The sequence below is a fragment of the Bos taurus genome, chromosome 9 (genome assembly GCF_002263795.3).
Source record: "Bos taurus isolate L1 Dominette 01449 registration number 42190680 breed Hereford chromosome 9, ARS-UCD2.0, whole genome shotgun sequence".
NCBI lineage: Eukaryota > Metazoa > Chordata > Mammalia > Artiodactyla > Bovidae > Bos > Bos taurus.
The window spans coordinates 9,157,248-9,180,184 of record NC_037336.1 but is presented as its reverse complement, the minus strand read 5'-3'; the positions used below and the strand labels follow the sequence as shown (position 1 = coordinate 9,180,184).

General features: G+C 42.2%; 1 protein-coding gene across 1 annotated transcript in view; it reads right to left on the bottom strand.

Moving 5' to 3' along the window:
- COL19A1 (collagen type XIX alpha 1 chain) overlaps positions 1-22,937 on the bottom strand; it is a 431,873-nt gene that overhangs the window by 117,817 nt on the left and 291,119 nt on the right. The window contains exon 15 of the mRNA XM_015472743.3: positions 20,330-20,383. Coding sequence (XP_015328229.2) covers positions 20,330-20,383 — 54 coding nt within the window. The remainder of the gene's footprint in view (positions 1-20,329; positions 20,384-22,937) is intronic.

Here is a 22,937-nt window from a genome sequence, read left to right as displayed (position 1 = left end):
TCAGGGGTTCTACTAGGAAGACCAGCTGAAGGTTTATGCAGAAGAAACGTGTCCCGATATCCTGTCCCTGACAATGACCCACAGCACAGCTGTATGGACATCATGGCTACATAATATCTGTTTCCTGTGCCACTCTGCTTCACTCTATTTGTGTTGGATTGGGATACACAGGATATGTGGGCTAATGTGATAAGTACACAACCACACAGCAGTTTTAAAACACTCATGAACTCCAGCGAGACACACCTGTTCAGAACCCAACTGTGCTCACGTGTTACTTATCTGAGCTGTTTATCAGCCTCATGTGGGGAGAGACCCAGATGCTGTTTCGTGCTGCGAAGAATTGGACCTGGCGTGAAGAAGTGAATGAAAGCTGCGTTCAACTTGGGAACATAAACTGTTAGTGGTAGTTTAAAGCATTTTGTTTTTGGTAACACCTTGCTAGAGGTGGAAGACAGAAATAACATGATGTCGGCCACCAGCATCACCGGATGCTAGTGTGGAATATGGTGAACTGTTGGCCTTCTCACTTCCTCAGAATTCAGTCTGGGCTATAGATTCCCTGTGTTTGAAGCATGGAAGGGTTCTCTGTTAAGGCTTCTTCAGTCCTGGTCTTGGCTGCACTTTCGCTTTTCAGCAGTTCATGCAGCACGCGGAACTTGAAGAATCCACTTTTGCCTTTTTTCCCCTCCCTGGCCTTTGCTGTGAGCCCTCTGTGCCCACCAGGGCTGGGCCTTTGGGTTAGCTTCAGCGCACCCTCAGTGCTCTGAACTGAGGCCTCTGTGGCTCTTCAGTCACTCTGCCCCCGCCCCGGTCCTCTCCTGAACTGTTTCCTTCCTCCCTCTTCTCTGAAAGCATCCTTCAGTTCCCCATAACTGCTGACGAGGCCTCCGCGCACCATCTGGGTACTACTCATCTCTGCACACCAGAGCTCTTCAGGATCTCTCATCAGGAGCTCCTTTCAGGATTCACAAACACATATTTTCAGGTTGTGCTCAACTGTTTTCTGGCCTTGTGGGTTTCCAACTAACTTCACTAACAACCTTTGAAATATCAAAACCCTAACTATGAAAAAAGTTGTACTAATCAACTTTCTTCAAAACATGCTCAAAAGGCAACTTTGCTATAAGGAGAGATATAATAGAAAGTTTGTTACTGAAAACTCATTTGGGTTAATTTTCAAGAAATATTTTAAATTTTCCAATGGCTAGTAGAAAAGGCAGAGATGGGTAATTATTTTTCTGATATTAAAAAATGATTAGGAAGCCGAACCTCATCCACAGGAATGGTAAGATGGGGCAATATTTCAATAATACAATAATTTTGGGAAAATTAATGTTAAGAGTGAGTTTTTCTCATATACATCAATATATTTCCATTTATAACTTTATATATAACTTGGTGAAGCACCTTTACACTGATTATGGTGTTTTGAGTACATGTCGATCTTTTCAGCTGGAATGAAAAGTCCTTGAAGATGAGGAGTTTCCATTTTTTTAATCTTATCATACACATAGTACCCCCCACCCACCCACGTTTGCTGAATTTAACAGAATCTTTTGAAAGAAAAGTTTTGAAGGTATAGCCACTTGTTGGTTTTCATTTCAATTAGAAATGGTAGCAAACTGAGCGGTGGTCTTGCTGCTTTCAAACTCGCAGAAGACAAGGCCAACAGAATCAGATTAATGTAAGAATATGGCTAAATTATTGAAAACAAAGTTTCAGCAAGCTCCACTTAAGCAGAAAAAGCCCATGGATGGACTTTTGACCAGAATTACAACATGGAAAGTTGTCTCCTAACTCTGAGAGAAAAATCAATAATACTCTTTAAAAAATCTTTGGGAAATCAATTTCTTTTTCTTTTAAACACAGATCCTTTTATTTACCTAAGTATTTGCTCTAAATGAGTTTTTTCATTCTCTTGGAATTTAATTAAGTTAAACAGTGGTAATTTTAGAGTAGATTATTTTTCTGAGAATGTTTCTGCAACAGATTTGTAGTGGCTAAAAAGATAACAACACTCCAACCCCCATGCCGCTTTCTCCACCAAACTGCAAAGTATGATTTCTGAAGCAAGGAGGGGATTCATTAAGTGTTTATACTATAGTTCTATTTTAACACAGAGACCTCAAGTTCTCCTTCATAGGATTAAAATGGGAATGTGGGTGAGATAGTACATATTTGGTGATATTTAAGGTTCCTGGGAAGGGGCTCTTAATTCTGAAAATGTCTCACCCAACTTCTGGTTTATGCCTAAAACTCCATAAGGAAAGATTGGTTTATTCAGTGTTGAGTTTCTTCATGGACTCAAATATGAATGTTCTTAGGAGATATTTCATATTCACACAGCTCATGATGAGTCTAAATAAGTTTTCACTTACATTTTCTTAGATGGTAGGGTCATGTGACTGCAAAACATGTCACCTTATTTGATTCTCATAAAAACTAAGTGAGATGGATATTTTCCATCTGACATGAAAAACCAAAGTTTTACCCCCAAATCACACAACAAACAAGTGGTAGAACCAAGTCTAAGAGTTGTTCTCCTATTGTTGTTGAGTATGTTCTTATGGACACTCAGGGAGTACTTCCTGAGAGCAAGCTGGCTGGGACAGAAAAGGAGGAGTAAAGGGCTGGTATGCAGAGGTGGGACGGTGGGGACGGTGGAGACATGGAGATGGTGGGGACAGTGGGTATGCTGGGACTTGGGGACGGTGGAGACGGTGGAGACGGTGGGGCGGTGGCGACGGTGGGGATGGTGGGATGGTGGAGATGGTGGGGCGGTGGGGCGGTGGCGACGGTGGGACAGTGGGGACGGTGGGACGGTGGGAAGGTGGACAGTGGGACGGTGGAGACGGTGGGACGGTGGGGCAGTGGGGACGGTGGAGACAGTGGGCGGTGGGGCAGTGGGACAGTGGGGACGGTGGGACGGTGGGGACGGTGGGGCGGTGGGGACGGTGGGGACGGTGGGGCGGTGGGGATGGTGGGGTGGTGGGAAGGTGGGGGCGGTGGGACGGTGGGGACAGTGGGGATGGTGGGGTGGTGGGGCGGTGGGGACGTGGGACGGTGGAGATGGTGGGGCAGTGGGACGGTGGGTATGGTGCACGGGAGGAGAGGGCACAGAAAGGGGTGCAGATCCTGAAGACTGCGGCTTCTCAGCCCCCAGCCTTGGGGCTCACCTTCTGGCATGAGGTTCTGAGAAATGGAGTTAAGTCTTAATACAAACTTGGACTGTCAGAGGTGGGACTCAGAAGAAAATCTACATAAGAACTATAATCAAAGAACCTGGCAAAGCATCAACACTTTTGCTTTAGAACTGGGAGGTCCTGGATTAAATCTGGGAAAGAAAGTAAATAATAATGAGCAGATGGCAGAGAATGACAATGGGATAATGACAATAATAGTCATAAATAACAATAGATATCCTCAGAAAGTAATAACCGTGCGGCAGGTATATATGCTATGGCATTTTACTCTCACAACAATCCAATGACGTAGAGATTAACCTTATTTTTCTTATAATAAAAAAGTTAACTAGCTTACCCAAGGTCATACAACTAATAAACAAGAGCTAGATTTCGACCGAAGTTGGCCTGACCCTATGGGGGTCGGTTTTGATATTTTAACTCCTCTATTGGCCTCACAGTGAGAGGAGGGATGACAGGGAAAAAAAAAAAAAAAAAACAATCTCCTTAAAGCTGGTTAAAAATATCAAGTAGGGCATTCAAGCCTAAGAGATCACAGATCTGTTCATGAGAGACAGACTCTACAAGCACCAAGCACAGGGAGCTGTGGGGCGTGGTGCAGATGCACATTTTCAAAGATGTGAATGACAAGAAGAGATGGAGAGGAAAGTGAGCAGAATGGGAGGCAGGGAGGGATAAGAGAGAGAAACCACAGGCAGATACAAGGAACGTTAAAATCGAGGAGAGCTTAGATAAGGAGAGGCAGATTTCTGAGAAGAAAAAGGAAAGACGCTGGCAATCTTGGTCAGCATCTTAAGTAACTCTTAAACATCGAACGACACCAAACGCAGAGTGGAATCTTGGCATGTATGAGATGGTGGAAGAAAAACCCAAAAACGCTCAGAGTTGGTGGGAAAAGACTACCTAATCAAGAGAGAAGACTGCTTAGGGACCATTTTGATTGGCTGACCATTCCTATGAGCATGAAATTGCAGTAGAGAACAGTCATGGGAAAGAAGTCACATTTAGTAAGAAGATGAAATACCCTTCAAGTAAGACTACAATTGTGCTATTGTGTTTCTGTGGAAGAGAGATTTGTGTATCAGCATGTGGGAATGGAAAGGATTCAAGTGATGCGGCAACACACTGGTTCAAGCATTTGTCAAGGGCGTCTTCTGGGGGCTCCCCCTACAAGGTGAGAGCAGCTTTGTTAGAAGCCAGCAGCCAATGCTTATTCTGGGTGAACCTGTGGAATGTTGAGAAGCAGTGATCTTCTCTTGTCTCAGCCGTATCCCTGCCGTCCCACCCCACCCCACCACCCCCTGCTCAAATAGCATATACCTGCATTATACTTAGAAAGATCAACAGCTCCTAAGTGTCTATCTAAGTTATTGCCAGCAGCCCTGGTTCAGAAGTTCAGAAGCAGCAGGATTAACAGGTGAGGGATTGCAGTAAAGGCAGCTTCTGGATCTTGAATGAGAATTTTTCACATCTGCCGCTTTGGACATTTTTCAAACTCATCCCTCTGTGTATTCCAGGAGTGCTCACTTGGGCTGGGCTCGTCTCTTCTGGCCTGCACACTGAGCTGTGTAATTGAGGGAACTCAAGCAGAGGCAGTTTATGGTTGTATGAATAAGCAAAATACTCAATATGTGACCTGATTGTTTTCCAAAATTGCACAGTCCCTGGTTTTACTTGTCATTCTGGAACAGGAGTGGGAGGATGAGGCTGTGACAGTGAATGCATTCAATGGGTGTAATTAACCCATTTCATAAAAGCAGATTTTCTAAATTATGCTGGGAAGCGCGGGAGGTTTTAACACTTTACTTTCCAAGGGAGAAAAAAAAGATCATTTTTAAAGGAGTTTATTTTCCCTGATACCATGAAACAAATTCATCTAACTGGTAGAAAGCCCACTGCATTCCTGATAGAGTGCATTGTTGGGAAATTGTTGGCTGATTTCTATGCCGTGATAGTTAGAAAAAAAAAAATGATTCCTTCCCTAATGCTGTGATTTTGCTTATCCATCCATAAAATGTGTCTTACTCATCTCTCTTCAGTGTGTTCTGCAAAAGCAAAAATATTATTTGTCAGCTTCCTGTAATCTAAGGAGCAGCAGGGGTCTGGAGAGTGGCTTGCCTCCTCACAGAAGCAACATCACTGACCCCGCACAAGGTGATGAAAGCCACAGGGGCAGGAGAACTAGGAAGGACGGACATCGTGGGACAAATGATCTGTATCCAGTGATGCGTCCCCCAGCGTTCACCATCAGCAGAAGCCATACGTGGGGGACAGCGACACCTCTACCACTCCCTGCTCTGACCTCAGGAGCCTCTCAGTGTGCCTCTCAACTCCAAGGAGGGCTTGGCTTCCACAGCCTGCACCTATCAAAGCTTTGGGTTTCCATTTGCTATAACTGGTAATATTCACTCTCTTTAAAAAGGCTGCTGCTGCTGCCGCTAAGTCACTTCAGTCGTGTCCGACTCTGTGCAACCCCATAGACGGCAGCCCACCAGGCTTCCCCATCCCTGGGATTCTCCAGGCAAGAACACTGGAGTGGGTTGCCATTTCCTTCTTCAGTGCCTGAAAGTGAAAAGTGAAAGGGAAGTCGCTCAGTCGTGTCCGACCCTCAGTGACCCCATGGACTGCAGCTCACCAGGCTCCTCTGTCCATGCGATTTTCTAGGCAAGAGTACTGGAGCTAGTGCACATCAATCCCAAACTCCCTAACTATCCCTCCCCCAACTCTTCTCCCCACAACCCTAAATTCGTTCCCTAAGTCTGTGCTCAATGTTATGCAAAAACCTAAATGGGAAAAGAATTTGAAAAAGAATAGGAAAAAAAGAACAGATACATGTATACGCATAACTGGATCATTTTGCTGTCCACTTGAAACTAACACAACACTGTTAATCAGCTGTATTCCGAAACAAAATAAAACTTTAAAAAAAAAAAGTGTTGCTGGGATGACAATGCTTCCTATGCATAGCAAACTGTGATTTCCAAGGCAGACTGCTGAGACCTAACCATAACCAGGCAGATGACACTGGCTTGGGTACTACCGAGCTGCTGGAGACCAAGGGTATGTGCCAAACTCAAATGGTTGTGGACATCCTGGACAAAGCAAAGTGAGGTTTTATTTTGGGGGTGATTGTAGCTTCCACTTTCAGCTCAAATGTGTGACATCACGGTTTCTTTCTGATCTGTAGGTTGTACCAATGCTAAATCTGCAAATGACATTTCTTGGCTCAATTGATCTGCATGGTTACATACAATACATGAATCTAGAAAAAAATACTTAAAGATTTCATTTTTGAAACACTTGGCCCCATTCTACAAGGGATTTCGGGCAAAAGAGAAGATGCTGACACTCTAGGCCACTGAAGAGGAAATTAGTGGTACTAACCTCACTCTGTCCCACTGGATACATTTCCTGTTTTGTCAAAGAAATCTGGAATATTTCAAGCATGCTAACATGTACAGAGTATAATATGATAAATCCCGTGAATCCACAATCCAATGTTGTTGACTCACACCATCTGCCATATTTGCTTTAGACCTTTTTACTTTTTAATGCAACTACAGATATAAACGAAGGCCCTTCGAGTCTTCTTTTCTGCAGAACTTCTTCCCATGTTTCAGGTTCCCCGGGGAATGCTGAAAACTTGCTGCTTCTCTACTCATGTAACTTCTTTTTTTCTCTCTTTTGATGGAAATAATTTCCTAGCAGGTTGTAGTTGCTGTGCAGAGAAAACCAACTAAATGGATTTAGCTAAGCCCCTTACTTCCCAAAGTACAGACTTTCCTTATTGTTAAAATGGAGGTAATCTTTTCTTGCCTGTATAGAATTATACAGCAGTGAAATTAAATACTATATGGAGATACTTTTGGAAACCATATCATCAAACACAAATTATAAGATATTTAGGAAACAAGCCTCCCTTTCTGAATATTTCTCAAAGGCCAATCAGATTTATTAAATCCTTACTTTTTACCTCGGAGAAGGCAATGGCACCCCACTCCAGTACTCTTGCCTGGAAAATCCCATGGGCGGAGGAGCCTGGTAGGCTGCAGTCCACGGGGTCGCTAAGAGTCGGACACGACTGAGTGACTTCCCTTTCACTTTTCACTTTCAGGCATTTGAGAAGGAAATGGCAACCCACTCCAGTGTTCTTGCCTGGAGAGTCCAAGGGATGGGGGAGCCTGGTGGGCTGCCGTCTCTGGGGTCACACAGAGTCAGACACAACTGAAGTGACTTAGCAGTAGCAGTACTGTTTACCTACTGCAAAGAAACAGTATTTAATCCATGCACTGAGCCAACTAATAACAAGTTTGGTAACCATATAGCAAGGATTTTAATCATTCTGTCCCATCATTGCTATACACAATGCATGTCACTCAGAAGTCTTAAGAGTTGGTTTCAACAACATGACCTGGAATGAAAAAAAGGAGTCAGTGGCTATAAGAACATAAAATCCTTTTCTTCCTGAGTGTATTTATAATTAGTAAAAAAAAAAAAACCAAAAAACTCAGGCAGTCAGAAGTGGCTAATAATGTCTCACTACTGCTGTTCATGGGGAGAAAAAGAGAGAAGTAATTAGGGTACAGAACCCACATGCTAATTTTCGCATTCTCAACCTGAGACCCCAGCTGCCTCACATGCATGTCTATGGATTCTGTGGCTGTACAAGGTGACAGCGGAATTTTAGCAATGTTGGCAACAGCTGTCTTGTCTGGGACCATGACCCTGCTGGGGACAAGTGGCAATAAAAATGATTAAATGACCATGTCTTCATTTTATAGGTCTTTATTTTTAAATCCGAGGAAGTCATCTTATTTTTTATTAAGAATAAAATTACTATTCCCAATGACATAGATAAACGGTTAGGTTCATTTCCTCTGAAGATACTATCATTACAGTACATGGCCTTTAGTTGTTTAATAGGCCAGAGAGACTAAGGGTCTTTGCTGAAAGGAAAACTGAAAAATGGAAAACCCTGGTTAGTTCAAGGTTTGGAGATGAATGTTAAGATCATGAACTGGATTCCTGTTGAGACATGGTGGATCTCAAAATGCCCATAGTCACACACAGAGTGTTTTAATAAGAAGTGAAATGTTTTAATTGGACACTTTTGTCATCTACTTCATTCAGCGGTCCAGAGTATGTTTGGGGCACTGACTTCTTACAGAGGGGACCTTGCTATTGGCTGAAACATTAACTTTGCACCTTGAGTCCCCGGTGTAAGGAAATAAGGTTGGACATGAAGACAGATAAGGTGGGGAGATTGATAAATAACAGGGCACAGATGCAGGAAGGTACTGGTTTCATGGTGTTTACAGAGCACGTACTTTCATAGTTATAGTGCTCATCGCACTGAACCTGCAGCCGGACAGGTAGGAAGCCTTAGGTCTAGGTGTGGGGAAGAGGGAAGAATGACTTATCTGTGGCGAGAGTCTCCATCTTGAAGGAAAAACATGGTGTCCCCTGGATTTAGGCTGGGCAGAAATGAAGTGGGCTACTCTCAAAGCTTTGTCTGTTTCCTTGTTTTCTCAGCAAACAAATCTATTTCTTGTCTGTGCAAAGACTGGGAATGATGTGCTACAATGATGATGCCTTTTGTGTTATCAGTAGGGACAATTTCATCACATCAAAATAAAAATCTAATCCCCTAAGATAAAACCACATACAAAGACCTAGAAGAGGGAGATGTGACTGGTTGATTATCTTCCTTATCAACTGATTGCCCACCCCTCAATGCCCTCCTCATAAGGCCAAGCCATGCAACTCCAAAGCACCCTCTGACGCTGTTCTTCTCCCGGCTCCTTTCTGCTTATGGCAGCCGGCAGCCTCTTTGCCACCTCAGGCCTTCTGCACATCCAGGTCTTCCCAGTGGGAAGGTTCTTGATCTGGGCCTCAGGTGGCTGGTTCCTTCTCAAGTAAGGTCACCTAGATGCTCAGAGATGCCACCTGGACCACCTTAACTAGAGCAACGCCTCTTCCTTCCAAACCACTTGCACATTATCCTTTTTATTTCCCGCAGCACCGCATATTAAGCTGACATTGTTTTGTCTACCCATGGAATTGTCTCTTAATCATCCCCCATCCCACCCACGTGCTAGAGGGTAAGTTACTAAAAAGGTAGAGGCCTTGGGTTTGTTTGTTGCTACATTTTTGTTTCCAAAACAGTGTGTCCTCAAGGTTTGTAACAGTGATTAACACATTGGTAGATGATCAATAAATATTTGTTGGATAAATGAATTCAATTTCACACCCTAAATTTACTTCTTTAACCACGTTCAAAAGATTAGATCTGATAGAGTGCCTGAATAACCTTGGACAGAGGTTTGAAAATTGTATAGAGGTGGTGACTGCAGTCATGAAATTAAACACTTGCTCCTTGGAAGAAAAGCTATGACAAACCTAGACAGCATATTAAACAGAGACATTACATTGTCAACAAAGGTTAAAGCTATGGTTTTTCCAGTAGTCATATATGGATGTGAGAGTTGGACCATAAAGAAGGCTGAGTGCCGAAGAATAGATGTTTTCAAACTGTGGTGTTAGGCAATACTCTTGAGAGTTCCTTGGACTGCAAGGATATCAAACCAGTCAATCCTAAAGGAAATCAATCCTGAATATTCATTACAAGCACTGATGCTGAATCTGAAGCTCCAATCCTGTGGCCACATGATGCGAAGAGCTGACTCACTGGAAAAGACCCTGATGCTGGGAAAGACTGAAGGCAGGAGCAGAAGGGGACGACAGAGGATGAGGTGGTTGGCTGGCAGCACCAACTAAATGGACATGAGTTTGGGTGAACTGCGGGAGATAGTGAAGGACAGGGAGGCCTGGAATGCTGCAGTCCATGGTAGCAAAGAGTCAGACACGACTGAGCGACTGAACAAGTGCTGTGTGACCATTAACCTTCAGGACTGAGCTAGGACTCATATCCTAAAGGTGAAAGAAATTCTACACTGAAGTTAAAATGAAAATAAAAACAACATGGTTGTGTATGTTTTAAATCATACAGTTGCTTTAGTAAAAAAGCATAAATTCCACTGGAGTCAGCTCCCACAAAACTCATGCTGGAGTTTTATAAGCATGCTAAAATAGGTCAGCATTTTAGAGATCCATGAGCTAGGGGCTTTCACTTCAAGAGGGCATCAAGTTGACATTGAAAATGACTGTTGATGAACTGGTGCATGCGTGATCAGTGACTTCAGCCATATCCAACTCTTTTCGACCCTATGAACTGTGGTGCGCCAGGCTCCTCTGTCCATGGGGATTCTCCAGGCAAGAATACTGGAGTGGGTTGCCATGCCCTCCTCCAGGGGATCTTCCTAACCCAGGGATTGAACCTAGGTCTCTTATGTCTCCAGCATTGGCAGGCAGGTTCTTTACCAGTAGCACTACCTGGGAAGCCCTGATGAACTGGTATTTGTATTTAAAATATAGGATAAGCATAAGATGTAACAAAACCCTGAAAATAAAGTTTGAAAATCATGCAGCTTTATAATTAAGCCTCATACACTGAACAGTTTGCAGACATTGGCTCAACATTCTTTTCCTAGAACTCTTCCAGTGCAAACAGTAGAGGGAGCTGCTGCCCCATGTTACAAATTACGTGAATTTCTCTTTTCAAATAAATCGCTGTGCTGAAATGTGACACATGTGAGCCCACTGCTCAATTCTCTTACCACAACAATGAAACAATGCACAAAGACAATACCAGGAAAAAAAAAAAAAAAGAAATCAAGAGCTCTGCCTGCAACCGAAAGGAATAATAACACATTTTCAAATTATTGCAGTTTTTAACAAACATGTTTACAGTGATGATGAATGAGAAGTGAGGCAAATGTCAGAAGGGTGGGCTCAAATGTACGGCTTTTAATGGCTCATTAGTTAAATGCTCTGCTCCGCCTCACTGCCAGCTCCTCTGATCTTGCTTCTGAAGGAACAAAAACCCAGGGTACTTGGAAATAAACTAAGGCATTTTACATCCTGAGACTCTCCAAGCATCATCCTAACACAAAGCCACTATTTTCCATTCTTTATGCCGCTCAGACGACTGGAAGGCTTGAAAGACAAAGAATTTTTTTTTTTTTTTTTTTGGGAGAGTAAGTGAAGATGGCCAGGACTTAGAGAACATGACATCTAATAAAATTCAGCAGCTCACCAGAGATGAGCAAGTCCATGAGGACGTCAGTCCCACAAAATAAACCAGGGGAGAAGAAGACATCCCTGTCGATGTGCTGATAGCATCGCCTGATGGGAGTAACTTGTGTGTGTCTTCAGGAGCAGGTTTATACACCCAGACAGGCTATTACATACTCATTTACAGAGCGTGCAGTCTTGCACTTGAGCAATTCACTGACAGACATTTCAGTTTGGGTTAACTGGATTTTGAACAGAAAAGTTCAAAATAATATGAGTGTATTTAGGGTATACTTAGAGATTTACATTTCCAAAAAGTTCTTTCACATACATGGAGGCAGATGAAGAAAGTGCTATCATTTCAAGTTTAGGGAAAAGGAAGCGGAGACCTGGAAACGTCCGATGAAATGTCCCGGAACATCTACTCGATCCCAAGGCACCGCAGTGCTGGGCTTTCACGTGGGAACATCAAGTCCTGTTCTGGGTTTGCTTAAGTAAGGCTGACCCTAGTCCAGCTGCAGTGCAGAATCTTGTCTTTCACACTTGGGATCTAGCAGAATAAAGGGAGGTTTAGGGATCCATTCCTGGGTTTCAACACCTACTTATACTTGGGGAAGATCTCCTGGAGAAGGAAATGGCAGCCCACCCCAGTATTTTTGCCTGGGAGATCCCACGGACAGACATGCTAGGTGGGTTACAGGCTGGGGTCGCAAAAGAGTTGGATATGACTTAGTGACTAAACCAGCACTTACACTTGAGCCGTCCCAGTCAAGTTACTGGATGCCTCTGAGCCTCCTTTACCCCACTGTAAAATGAGCATCGCTTACGCTCTCACAAGAGTTCCGAGGATAAGGCACTGGCAATGGAGTACCGAACACAGAGCTAGTGCTCTGACTGTCTGTCCCGACTCTTCTTGCTCTGTCTTTAGTACTGTTTCCTCCGGTTTCTGCTCTTCCTTCCCCAGGCAGATGCTTAAGGGTCTCGTGCGTCCTCTCTGAAAACCTGCTTTGAATCAGTGGAGAAGGAAATGGCAACCCACTCCAGTGTTCTTTCCTGGAGAATCCCATGGACGGAGGGGCCTGGTGGGCTACAGTCTATGGGGTTGGAAAGAGTCAGACACAACTAAGCAACTAACACACACACACACACACACACACACACACACACACCCCAACTGAAGACATCGCGGCATACTGGTTTCCCTCCAATGAAGAATATTCATTCAAACTAAGACGAGAGAAGTCACTTGGGGGAATTTGGGAGCTTTCCTTTGTATAGGAAAGATCAGCTCTGCTTACTATCAGGAAACTGGACCAGCATTTTATAAAAGGTATGTTCATCATAAAGGGTTGTTGCCAACTCTAAGATTGAGTCACTTGCTCCTCAATTACCAGCATTCCAATTGAGAATAATTTTATTATATGCAGATTACATGCATGTAAACTTCAACTAAAGCTTCCTCAAAGAGAAAAAAAAATTGCTATTAAGTATGGAAAGCTAACTTGGAGTAATACACATGACTTTGATGAAACAATCTTTTTTTGATGAAAGAAAATCTAATAACATTAGTTCAAAAATCTACTTTTAGTAAATATTCCTTTATTAGATTTTTTTCCCCTAGGAAATGTACTTTCTTATGCTGTAAAAGGTTGTCCTTCCACACACACAAAGTGGTGGGAAATTATTTTTTATAAAAAGATAAGTTTCTTAAGAAAGTGAAAAAACACAAATTTGGCCTCAGAACAAAGAATCAAAAATAGAATGGTTGGTTAAAACGTTTTAATTATATGAGATGCTTCAGGCCATTCAAGATTTCTTTCTTTAATTTTCTAAAATCTTCTTTGACACTCCCCTGAATAACAACACTATCTCTGATTTAGGGAAGACTTAGGGAACATCTCTTAAATCCTTGGAGGGAAAGACATTTTCTTGAAGAAACTGAGCAAAGTATGCTGTTATCCAAGGGTCCATGGCTCCTGAAAACTCCTATTCCTTGGTTCTTTTCAGACATTCACATTGATCAGAATAAATCAATAAAAGAATTTCCCCTAACTTTTCTGAAGGCTAATTGCTCAAACACATGCGCTAAAATTGTATACTACACTATTCACTCATTTGAGGGACACTGCATATTATTTGATTATTGTTCAATAAGAGAGAGAGTTACTAGTTTTTCTGTTTCACACTGTCGTAAGACCCTGTAACACACACTTTAGGAATCTCATGGCAGCCAGCAGGGTGAATCAGATGCCATCTCCCAGTCTCAGTCAGAAGGGTCTTGGCTCTGTGAACCTTCCCTTCTTTCTCATGTTACCTTCCTTCCTGCTGTGAAGTGGGGCTCAAACCACATACAGTATAACGTGGAAAAAGGACGAATAAATGAAAAACATTTTGATCTAAAAGTGCCCACAGGTAAAGGGGGACATCTCTTAAGCTATATGTGAAAGTGAAAGTCGCTCAGTTGTGTCCGACTCTTTGCAACTCCATGGAATACAGTCCGTGGAATTCTCCAGGCCAGAATACTGGAGTGGGTAGCCTTTCCCTTCTCCAGGGGATCTTCCCAACACAGAGATCAAACCCAGGTCTCCCGCATTGCAGGCAGATTCTTTAGCAGCTGAGCCACAAGGGCTTCCCTGATAGCTCAGTTGGTAAAGAATCCACCTGCAACGCGGGAGACCTCAGTTCAATTCCTGGGTCAGGAAGATCCCCCGGAGAAGAGATAGGCTACCCACTGCAGTATTCTTGGGCTTCCCTTGTGGCTCAGCTGGTAAGGAATCTGCCTGCAATGCGGGAGACCTGGGTTCAATCCCTGGGTTGGGAACATCCCCTGAAGAAGTTATATGTAAGTGGTAATAAAATACAAATGACTGTATGGGACATACTGACAGAGATAAAAAATACTCTGCTGGCCTTTTAAACAGTAAGTCCTTTGAGAGCTGCAAAGGATCTCACTCTCTCAACAATCCAACCACTTTCCCACTGGAGTCACCTATCAAGAAACCTGTGCCTGTGACTCTCCACTCAGAGCTCCCACAGACTCCTCCTGGCTTCCGGGGACTTGTGGCACTCACAGCAGATCTGCCAAGACACTTCCCAGGCTGGACCCGACCTGTCAGTGTTGGGGCCACAGCTGCCTGGCTCCCTGGGGCTCAGCACCTGTGCTTCTGTTAAGGCTACTTCCCTCTGTCAGCTGTACCCAGCTCACTCTCCTCTTCCCTTCTACTTGCCTTACTGGACGAATCTCCACAATTTTAATATTAATAGAAACAGCTTTGTAGAGATATCTGCTGTGTGTGTGCTCAGGTGTTCAGTTGTGTCCGACTCTTAGTGCCCCAATGGACTGTAGCCTGCCAGGCTCCTCTGTCTATGGAATTTTCCAGACAAGGATACTGGAGTGGTTGCCACCTCCCACTCCAGGGGAACTCTCCAATCCAAGGATTGAACCTGCATCTTTTGCATCTCCTGCACTGGCAGGCGGATTCTTTACCACTGACACCATCTGGGGAGCATAATTGATATACAAAGACTTGCACGCATTTAATGTGTACAATGTGTTGAATTTGGACAGATGCAAACACCTGTGATCCAATCCCCACAACCAAGGTAACTGATATATTCAGCACCTCGCAGGGTTTCCTTGTGGCCCTTGTGTGTGGGCATGCGTGTGTACGTAGTAAAAACACTTAATGTGAAATCTGCCTTCTTAACAAGTTTTGAAACGCACACTACTATATCACTAGCTATAGGCACCATGCTGTATAATGGATCTCTGGAAAGTAAGTAATCATCTCACAAAACTGAAACTTTATACTCAGTGAATAACAACTCCCCAGTACCCCCTCCCCTCAGCCCTGGTAGCCACTACTGTATTCTCTGCTTCTACAAGTCTGACCATTTCAGAAATCTCATAAAGTGGAATAAGGTAGTCCTTGTTTTGGTGACTGGCTTATTTCACCCAGCATAACATCCTCCAAGTTTACCCATGTTGCCGTGATGAGCAGAAGTTTCTCCATGTTTGTAAGGCTCAACCTTTATGCCTCAGTTGTCAGTTCCAGAAAGAAACCACCTTGAATTATCGTTTCTAAGTTTTCTTCCTCTAGTCCAATTTTCTGTGAGCTAAACCTAAATACGTGAAGGGCAAGGACCGTATCATATCCATTTTTACAAATCCAGCTCTTAACAGGGTGTTAGGCACAGAGTAGGCCTTAAATAAATGTTTAATAGTTTGTGAAACTATTAAACAATGTGAATTAGGGACAGGTTAATTTTTTATAAGCTCATTTCCTGAAAATATTAGTTAATATGATCATGAAAGGACTGATTTGGGAAAACTCTGATCATTTCTAACCAGTTGGGAAATAAAAGTCCTCTTGCTAAAGTACATTATGTTTAGAAAAATTAAACATGAAGATGGCATAGAAAAATTAAACATGAAGATGGCATAGAAAAATATGGGGAGCCAGATATTTCACCTCTATTTTCAATGCTGCTCTTAACTAATTCCTGCAAGAATGACCAGGTGCTTCATGGGAATTTTTATAGTATGGTGGCATGCATGACATTAATTCAACCAACCATGTAAATAATTTAAATTATTTAAAAATTCAAAAGCTGATAAAAAATGCACCCCAAGATAGAGTTTTGATAATACTTGTATTAGAGAAAAGATATTTTAATCAACTAGAGGAGTTATCCTAGAATTAAATTCATGTTGTGAATTGTATGGCAGAAACCAACATAACATTATAAACCGATTATCCTCCAATTAAAACAAAACAAGACACAAGACAAAGAATTTCCATGAACCACAATTCTTAAACAAAAATGAGCTGATGGTATAGTCTAATACTTTTAAAACAAAAGCTAACTGTGAATAAAAACCTTTTGGGGGGCATAGATTCTTCTCCTTTATTTTGAAGTTTAACAAATTGATATTTTCTTATATTATAAACTATAGTAAACCATTTTTCTTTCAAATACCATGTACTCAGGATTTAATGAACACTTTGTATCAGACCCATAGCTGAGTTTATATTCTAAATCTAACACTTGAAATAACATAACTACCTCTCTCTCCCAAACACTCTGACAATAAAATAAAACCTGTGGAATTGAATATTATAAACTTTCATATGGCTGCATGTTCCTTAATCTTCTAAATTCTCCAGTAAAGTCATTTGATCTATAGCTGAGAACTCATTCCAGGATTTGGTATAATCCTCTTCTCTCCTAGACATTTGGCAAGCTTGTCATAAAGACCTTCATCATTCAAATTCCTCCTTTGAGACAACAATTATCTTGTCTTGAAAGCAGTGTCATACATTTAGAAAACTATGTGACGGTCTAATCTTGTCTGTTAGCTTGTACCAGCTTTTCTTGTTTATAGCAGGAGACAATTATGGAAAATCCTACAATGTGTCCTCTTTTGCTAGAAAATTTGGAATAACAAAGCTGATTCCTTTAAAGACTGGGTTCCAGGATGCCCAATTTAATGTCTCCCCCCTTTCCCCACCACACTTGTTTCATCACAATATCAACTGACACCAGTACATTGCTAAGAGAACATTTACTTGAATGGCTAAATGGATGAAACGAAACCAGGATAGAGCGGCAGTCTTGTTCATTTTGGGCACGTGACCACACCCTAAGTGACTCCTGGGAGGTCTAGTCTAGAGCCCTCTAGTGGTGGTACAGGTGCTTCTGGTCTTTAAAAAGACATTCAATTCACCATCTTCATTTTCTCATCTACAAAGTACATTCATTTGTTGACTCGTTCATTGAATAATTAATAGTCACATGCTACATGCCAGAAACCGTGTTACACAATTATGCTTCAATATGCCAGCAAATTTGGAAAACTCAGCAGTGGGCCACAGGACTGGAAAAAGTCAGTTTTCATTCCAATCCCAAAGAAAGGCAATGCCAAAGAATGCTCAAACTACCGCACAGTTGCACTCATCTCACACGCTAGTAAAGTAATGCTCAAAATTCTCCAAGCCAGGCTTCAGCAATACATGAACCATGAACTTACAGATGTTCAAGCTGGTTTTAGAAAAGGCAGAGGAACCAGAGATCAAATTGCCAACATCCGTTGGATCATTGAAAAAGGAAGAGAGTTCCAGAAAAACATCTATTTCTACTCTGTTGACTATGCCAAAGCCTTTGACTGCATGGGTCACAATACACTGTGGAAAACTGTTCAAGAGATGGGAATACCAGACCATCTGACCTGCCTCTTGAGAAACCTATATGCAGGTCAGGAAGCAACAGTTAGAACTGGACATAGAACAACAGACTGGTTCCAAATAGGAAAAGGAGTACGTCAAGGCTGTATATTGTCACCCTGCTTATTTAACTTCTATGCAGAGTACATCATGAGAAACGCTGGGCTGGAAGAAGCACAAGCTGGAATCAAGATTGCTGGGAGAAATATCAATAACCTCAGATATGCAGATGACACCCTTATGGCAGAAAGTGAAGAGGAACTCAAAAGCCTCTTGATGAAAGTGAAAGAGGAGAGTGAAAAAGTTGCCTTAAAGCTCAACATTCAGAAAATGAAGATGATGGCATCTGGTCCCATCACTTCATGGGAAATGGATGGGGAAACAGTGGAAACAGTGTCAGACTTTATTTTTTTGGGCTTCAAAATCACTGCAGATGGTGACTGCAGCCATGAAATTAAAAGGTGTTTGCTCCTTGGAAGGAAAGTTATGACCAACCTAGACAGCATATTCAAAAGCAGAGACATTACTTTGCCAACAAAGGTCGGTCTAATCAAGGCTATGGTTTTTCTATTGGTCATGTATGGATGTGAGAGTTCGACTGTCAAGAAAGCTGAGTGCTGAAGAATTGATGCTTTTGAACTGTGGTGTTGGAGAAGACTCTTGCGAGTCCCTTGGACTGCAAGGAGATCCAAGCAGTCCAATCTAAAGGAGATCAGTCCTGGGTGTTCATTGGAAGAACTGATGCTAAAGCTGAAACTCCAATATTTTGGCTACCTCATGCGAAGAGTTGACTTATTGGAAAAGACTCTGATGCTGGGAAGGATTTGGTGCAGGAGGAGAAGGGGACGACAGAGGAAGAGATGGCTGGATGGCATCACTGACTCGATGGACATGAGTTTGGGTGAACTCCGGGAGTTGGTGATGGACAGGGAGGCCTGGCATGCTGTGATTCATGGGGTTGCAAAGCGTAGGACACGACTGAGCAACTGAACTGAACTGAGAGGTTCAAAATAAATTCACAGGCAGTGGCAAGAAAGGTAAGAAAAATAAGAGTTGAGTTACAAAACAACGTGCTCTCTCTACAGGAGGTTTAAGCTCATAGGATCATGGAAGATGACCCTCATGTGCTGAAAACACCTGAAGGGGCTACATGGGAGATCTGGGGACTGAGCAGAGCCTGACAGGTGGGGGAGCTCACCTGGACCTCAGGGAGAGCATTCACAACCCATGGCATTTTTGAGATCGTAAAGAAAGATGACACTATAAGTTGCAAACGTAGGAAGGGCACAGAGAAGGATAGACAAAGAAAGGCAAAGGGCAAACTCTGAAAGGGTTAGAACGGCCTGTAGAAAGTGTGGAATCCATCTAGAAGGAAAGGGATATTATTAAAGAGTTTTCAACCAAAGACCTACACAATCAGAGTTATGATTTAAAATATGACTCCACTTGTAGAAAGTAGAGGCCAAGAGACCAGCCGGGAGAAGGCTACAGAAACAGATACAGGTTGACAGAGGCCTAAATAAGGCAGTGGCATGAAGAATGAGAGCTACTAGGACATAGAATTCACATGATTTAGGAACTATTTGGATGTGGACATAGAGAGAGACAGCAAATATCTAGGATCATTTTAGAGTTTAGCTTTGGACAGACCACGTTTGTAGCACGCAGGAGACTTCCAAGTACAGATACTGAGCAGGTGCTCGGGTGTAGGAGTCTGGAACTCAGGAGGATGTCTGGGTGGAAAGAGAAGACTGGGATTCTTTAAACCATACAACACAGAAATAAGGGATGAGGGCTTTAAGAAAGGAGACCAAAAGGATGGATCCAAAGATAGAAAAATATCCGCATCAATGAACCAAGAGAATAGAGAGTTTCAAGGATGACCAGTCAACAGTGTCAATTCCTATGTGTGCTTTGTGTTGTGTGTTTAGTTGCTCAGTTATGTCCAACTCTTTGCGACTCTTGGGACTGTCGCCTGCCAGGCTCCTCTGTCCTTGGGAATTTTCAGGCAAGTATACTGGAATGGATTTCCATTTCATCCTCCAGGGGATCTTCCAAACTCAGGGATCAAACCTGCATCCCTTGTGTCTCCTGCATTGTAGGTGGATTCTTAATCTGCGGAGGCATCAGGGAAGCCCATTCAGCAGTGAAATAAAGTGAAGCCTTAAAAGTGCCCAGGGAATCTTGTGACTCAGACACACTGGTGACCATAGAGGATGCAGGGCAATGCAGTAGCTTGGACACAAACCAGACTCTAGGGAGTTGGAGAGTGAGCAGGAGCACAAGAGATGGAGTATTTCTTGTAGAAGCTTGGGATAAAGAACAAGATCAGATAACTGGCTATGAGATCTTTATGGCTATCTTTAGCAAGAACGTTCTATAAAATTTTACTGGCAACGCAGCTGTATCAAGAAAGGTGGGCAAACTTCCACAGACACCTAACTGACCACCAGGCTGGATGTTAAGACACTGAGGAGATGGGGCTCAGGTGGGTCTAGCACGGGATTCGCTAACCTGGGTCTTGGCTTGGGTCACCCGTACAGGCGGTGTACTTACTCACGTCCAGGAATGAGGTGGGTGGGAGCCAGGACAGCCAGCGTCCAGCCTCCCTGACCTCTTGTTTGTGATGGTGAAAGGCATAGGGAACACGACCATGTTAAACAGTGGAGAGATGGAAATTATTATCTACAGGGGATTACAGTGACCTGTAGATGAACACACAGACATACAGAGAGGCTTTGATGAAACATGCTGCTGTCTACTCACAGGTGGTCCTGGAGGCCCTGGTTTTCCTGGAGGCCCTGGTTTTCCTCGTCTTCCCTGGAAACCAAAGAGAAACAGATAATAAATACTGTGATTCCATTTTAAGATGAGACAGTATTAGATGAAAGTTCAAAGACTGTAAAAATTAACTCAAAGTTAAAAAACAATCCCAAGTCCACATGACCTTTAAAGGTCAGTGAAGTCTAAAAGCTATGGGACAATTCTTAACAACGAAGATAAGAACAGTAGTGCTGGGAATGAATAAATCGTGACTCTTATTAGCAGCCCTTTAAAGGCTGTCTACCTTGACTCTCTAGCAAAGTAATATAAAATATCTGAAAGGTTGGCTAAGATTAGCATTTTATTTGATAATTCAATGGGTTCAGGTGCAATAATCAATGCATTTGTCACCTTAAATTGGTATTTTCAGAGAGTGATCTGAATTTCAATTTTAAAGGAATTTCCTAAGGGTGAGATTAAGTATTCAAAATATATTTTTTCTGAGCCCCAGCCTGGAATTACCAGTTTAGAATCTCTGGGGAAGGGATCCATGAATCTGCATTAATAAAAAAAAAAAAACAAAAGACACTTCAGGTAATTCTCATGTTCACTAAAGTTTGAAAAGCACTTCACAAAGGTATATTATAATTATATGCATTATGCAAAGCAAATTACCTAGCTCTTTTCTTCCCTTTGGATGGCTAAGCTGTTTTATAAGTGAACTAAAATGTTCACTCCTTGCTTATTAATCTTCATTAACTCGCCAAGTTTATGACTAGCTAAATCACAATAGCGAGAGTCAGAATGACAGTTCTAAGTATCTGTATTTTTGATATCATTTGAAGAGCATTTATTTATTATACACTTATTTTCTTATTTTTTTTTTTCCTTTCTAATAGAAGGAAGCAAGCTTAGGTATGGAAAGCATACATTTTGAATGAGAAGCATTTCTATGTATGGTTTCTAAATATGACCATTCTCTTTCATTGTTATTAATAACTTCATTTTATTACCACATTGGTAGTATGTTAATACATATAAAGGCTTGCCATTTCAAAGGTAAAAGTATTAGTGATCTTTCAACTCTTTTTGAGGAGAATTGTGAGCACAAGCTCTCACAGAATTGTGAGAAAGGCCCAATTTCACTGATTAACTTTCTTACTCTGAAAGCGTCAGGCAAAGTTTCCTGATTTCTTTGGTCTTCAACTAGGCTTGGAGTGGGGTAAGAAATCCAAGATAAGCTGAAGCAACAGAGCAAACTTTAGAAGGTAGGTTAGCACATAAGACACTGCGATTGCATGGGGAATGCTGAAGGCAAGTTAAGTTCCTACTATCAAAGACTCTAACGATAGCAGTTGTTTTCAGAAAAAAAAAAAAAAAAATCCTGGTTAACATCTACAGAACAGATTTTTTAATAATTTTATTAAAACCAGAAATATAATTAGTAGTATTTTCATGTACCTTCTGTTTTAGAGTTCTGAACCCTGGAGTTCTTTTTAGGGTTTGCAAGATTGGAATAAATATATAATATTCTGTATACTGAATGAAAGTTATACATATGTTCATACTTTACTAGTCTTGCAGTTTACACATTCTGAAAATCAATATATTGCATCTTTTAGTATATGCAAGTCAATCAGCCCCTGAGGATTAATCAATGATAAAAAGTTTACTTAGAAAGTGGAAGCGCTGTAGTTGATTAATTCACGAGAGTGCAAAGAAACAAAATCAGTGACATGGAAGGAGGTGATCAGTTCTTTCTTTTAGTTGACGTAAGTTAAATCCACAGGACCAACTTCTGGTACAGTCTCTTTTCCTTAAGGAGGTATATATGTTGCTTGGGGCAGGAAGTGGGGAAAATGAAGCTACTGATGACCTTTTACCCCAGCGTTCATGTTGAAGATAAACCAATTTTCAGATACTGTAACACAGCATCAGCATGGCTTAGGGAGAGGAGGAAAAAGCATTCACGATTCCATATGGTATGGGCAAGCTTTTGAATTCTAATTCATCACTGCTGATTTACACCATCATTCGAGTCAGCCTTGCAATTATCGGAGTGTGCAGTGTGTCTCTGGAGGAGCACGGGGGAATGCTGATTCTCTTCACATCTCCTTGCAAAGAATGGACAAGCAGGCAAAATGTTTTTGAGCAGGAGTCCCCAATCTTTCTGGCACCAAAGACCAGTGTCATGGAAGTCAATTTTTTCCCAGATGGGGATGGTGGGCAGGATAGTTGAGGCAGTGATGCGAGAAATGGGAAGCCATGGCAAGTGGCTGATGAAGCTCCGCTGGCTTACCCACCACTCATCGCCTGCTATGACGCCCAGCTCCCCAAACAGGGGTCAAGGACCCCCGTTTTTGAGGACTGTCAAATTATCAGAACATATTATACACAGCAACTTCAGCCAGCACGTATATGCAGTTTAAATGTTTGAATTTCTAGTAACATTCTGAAGCAGACTTGAAATTTTCTTTTCCAGCTTTACTGCGACATACCTGACCGCACAGAGTCGGACACGACTGAAGCGACTTAGCAGCAGCATCTAACATGTACTATTGTATAAGTTTCATGTGTACAAACTGATTACTTCATCCACTTCTATATTATG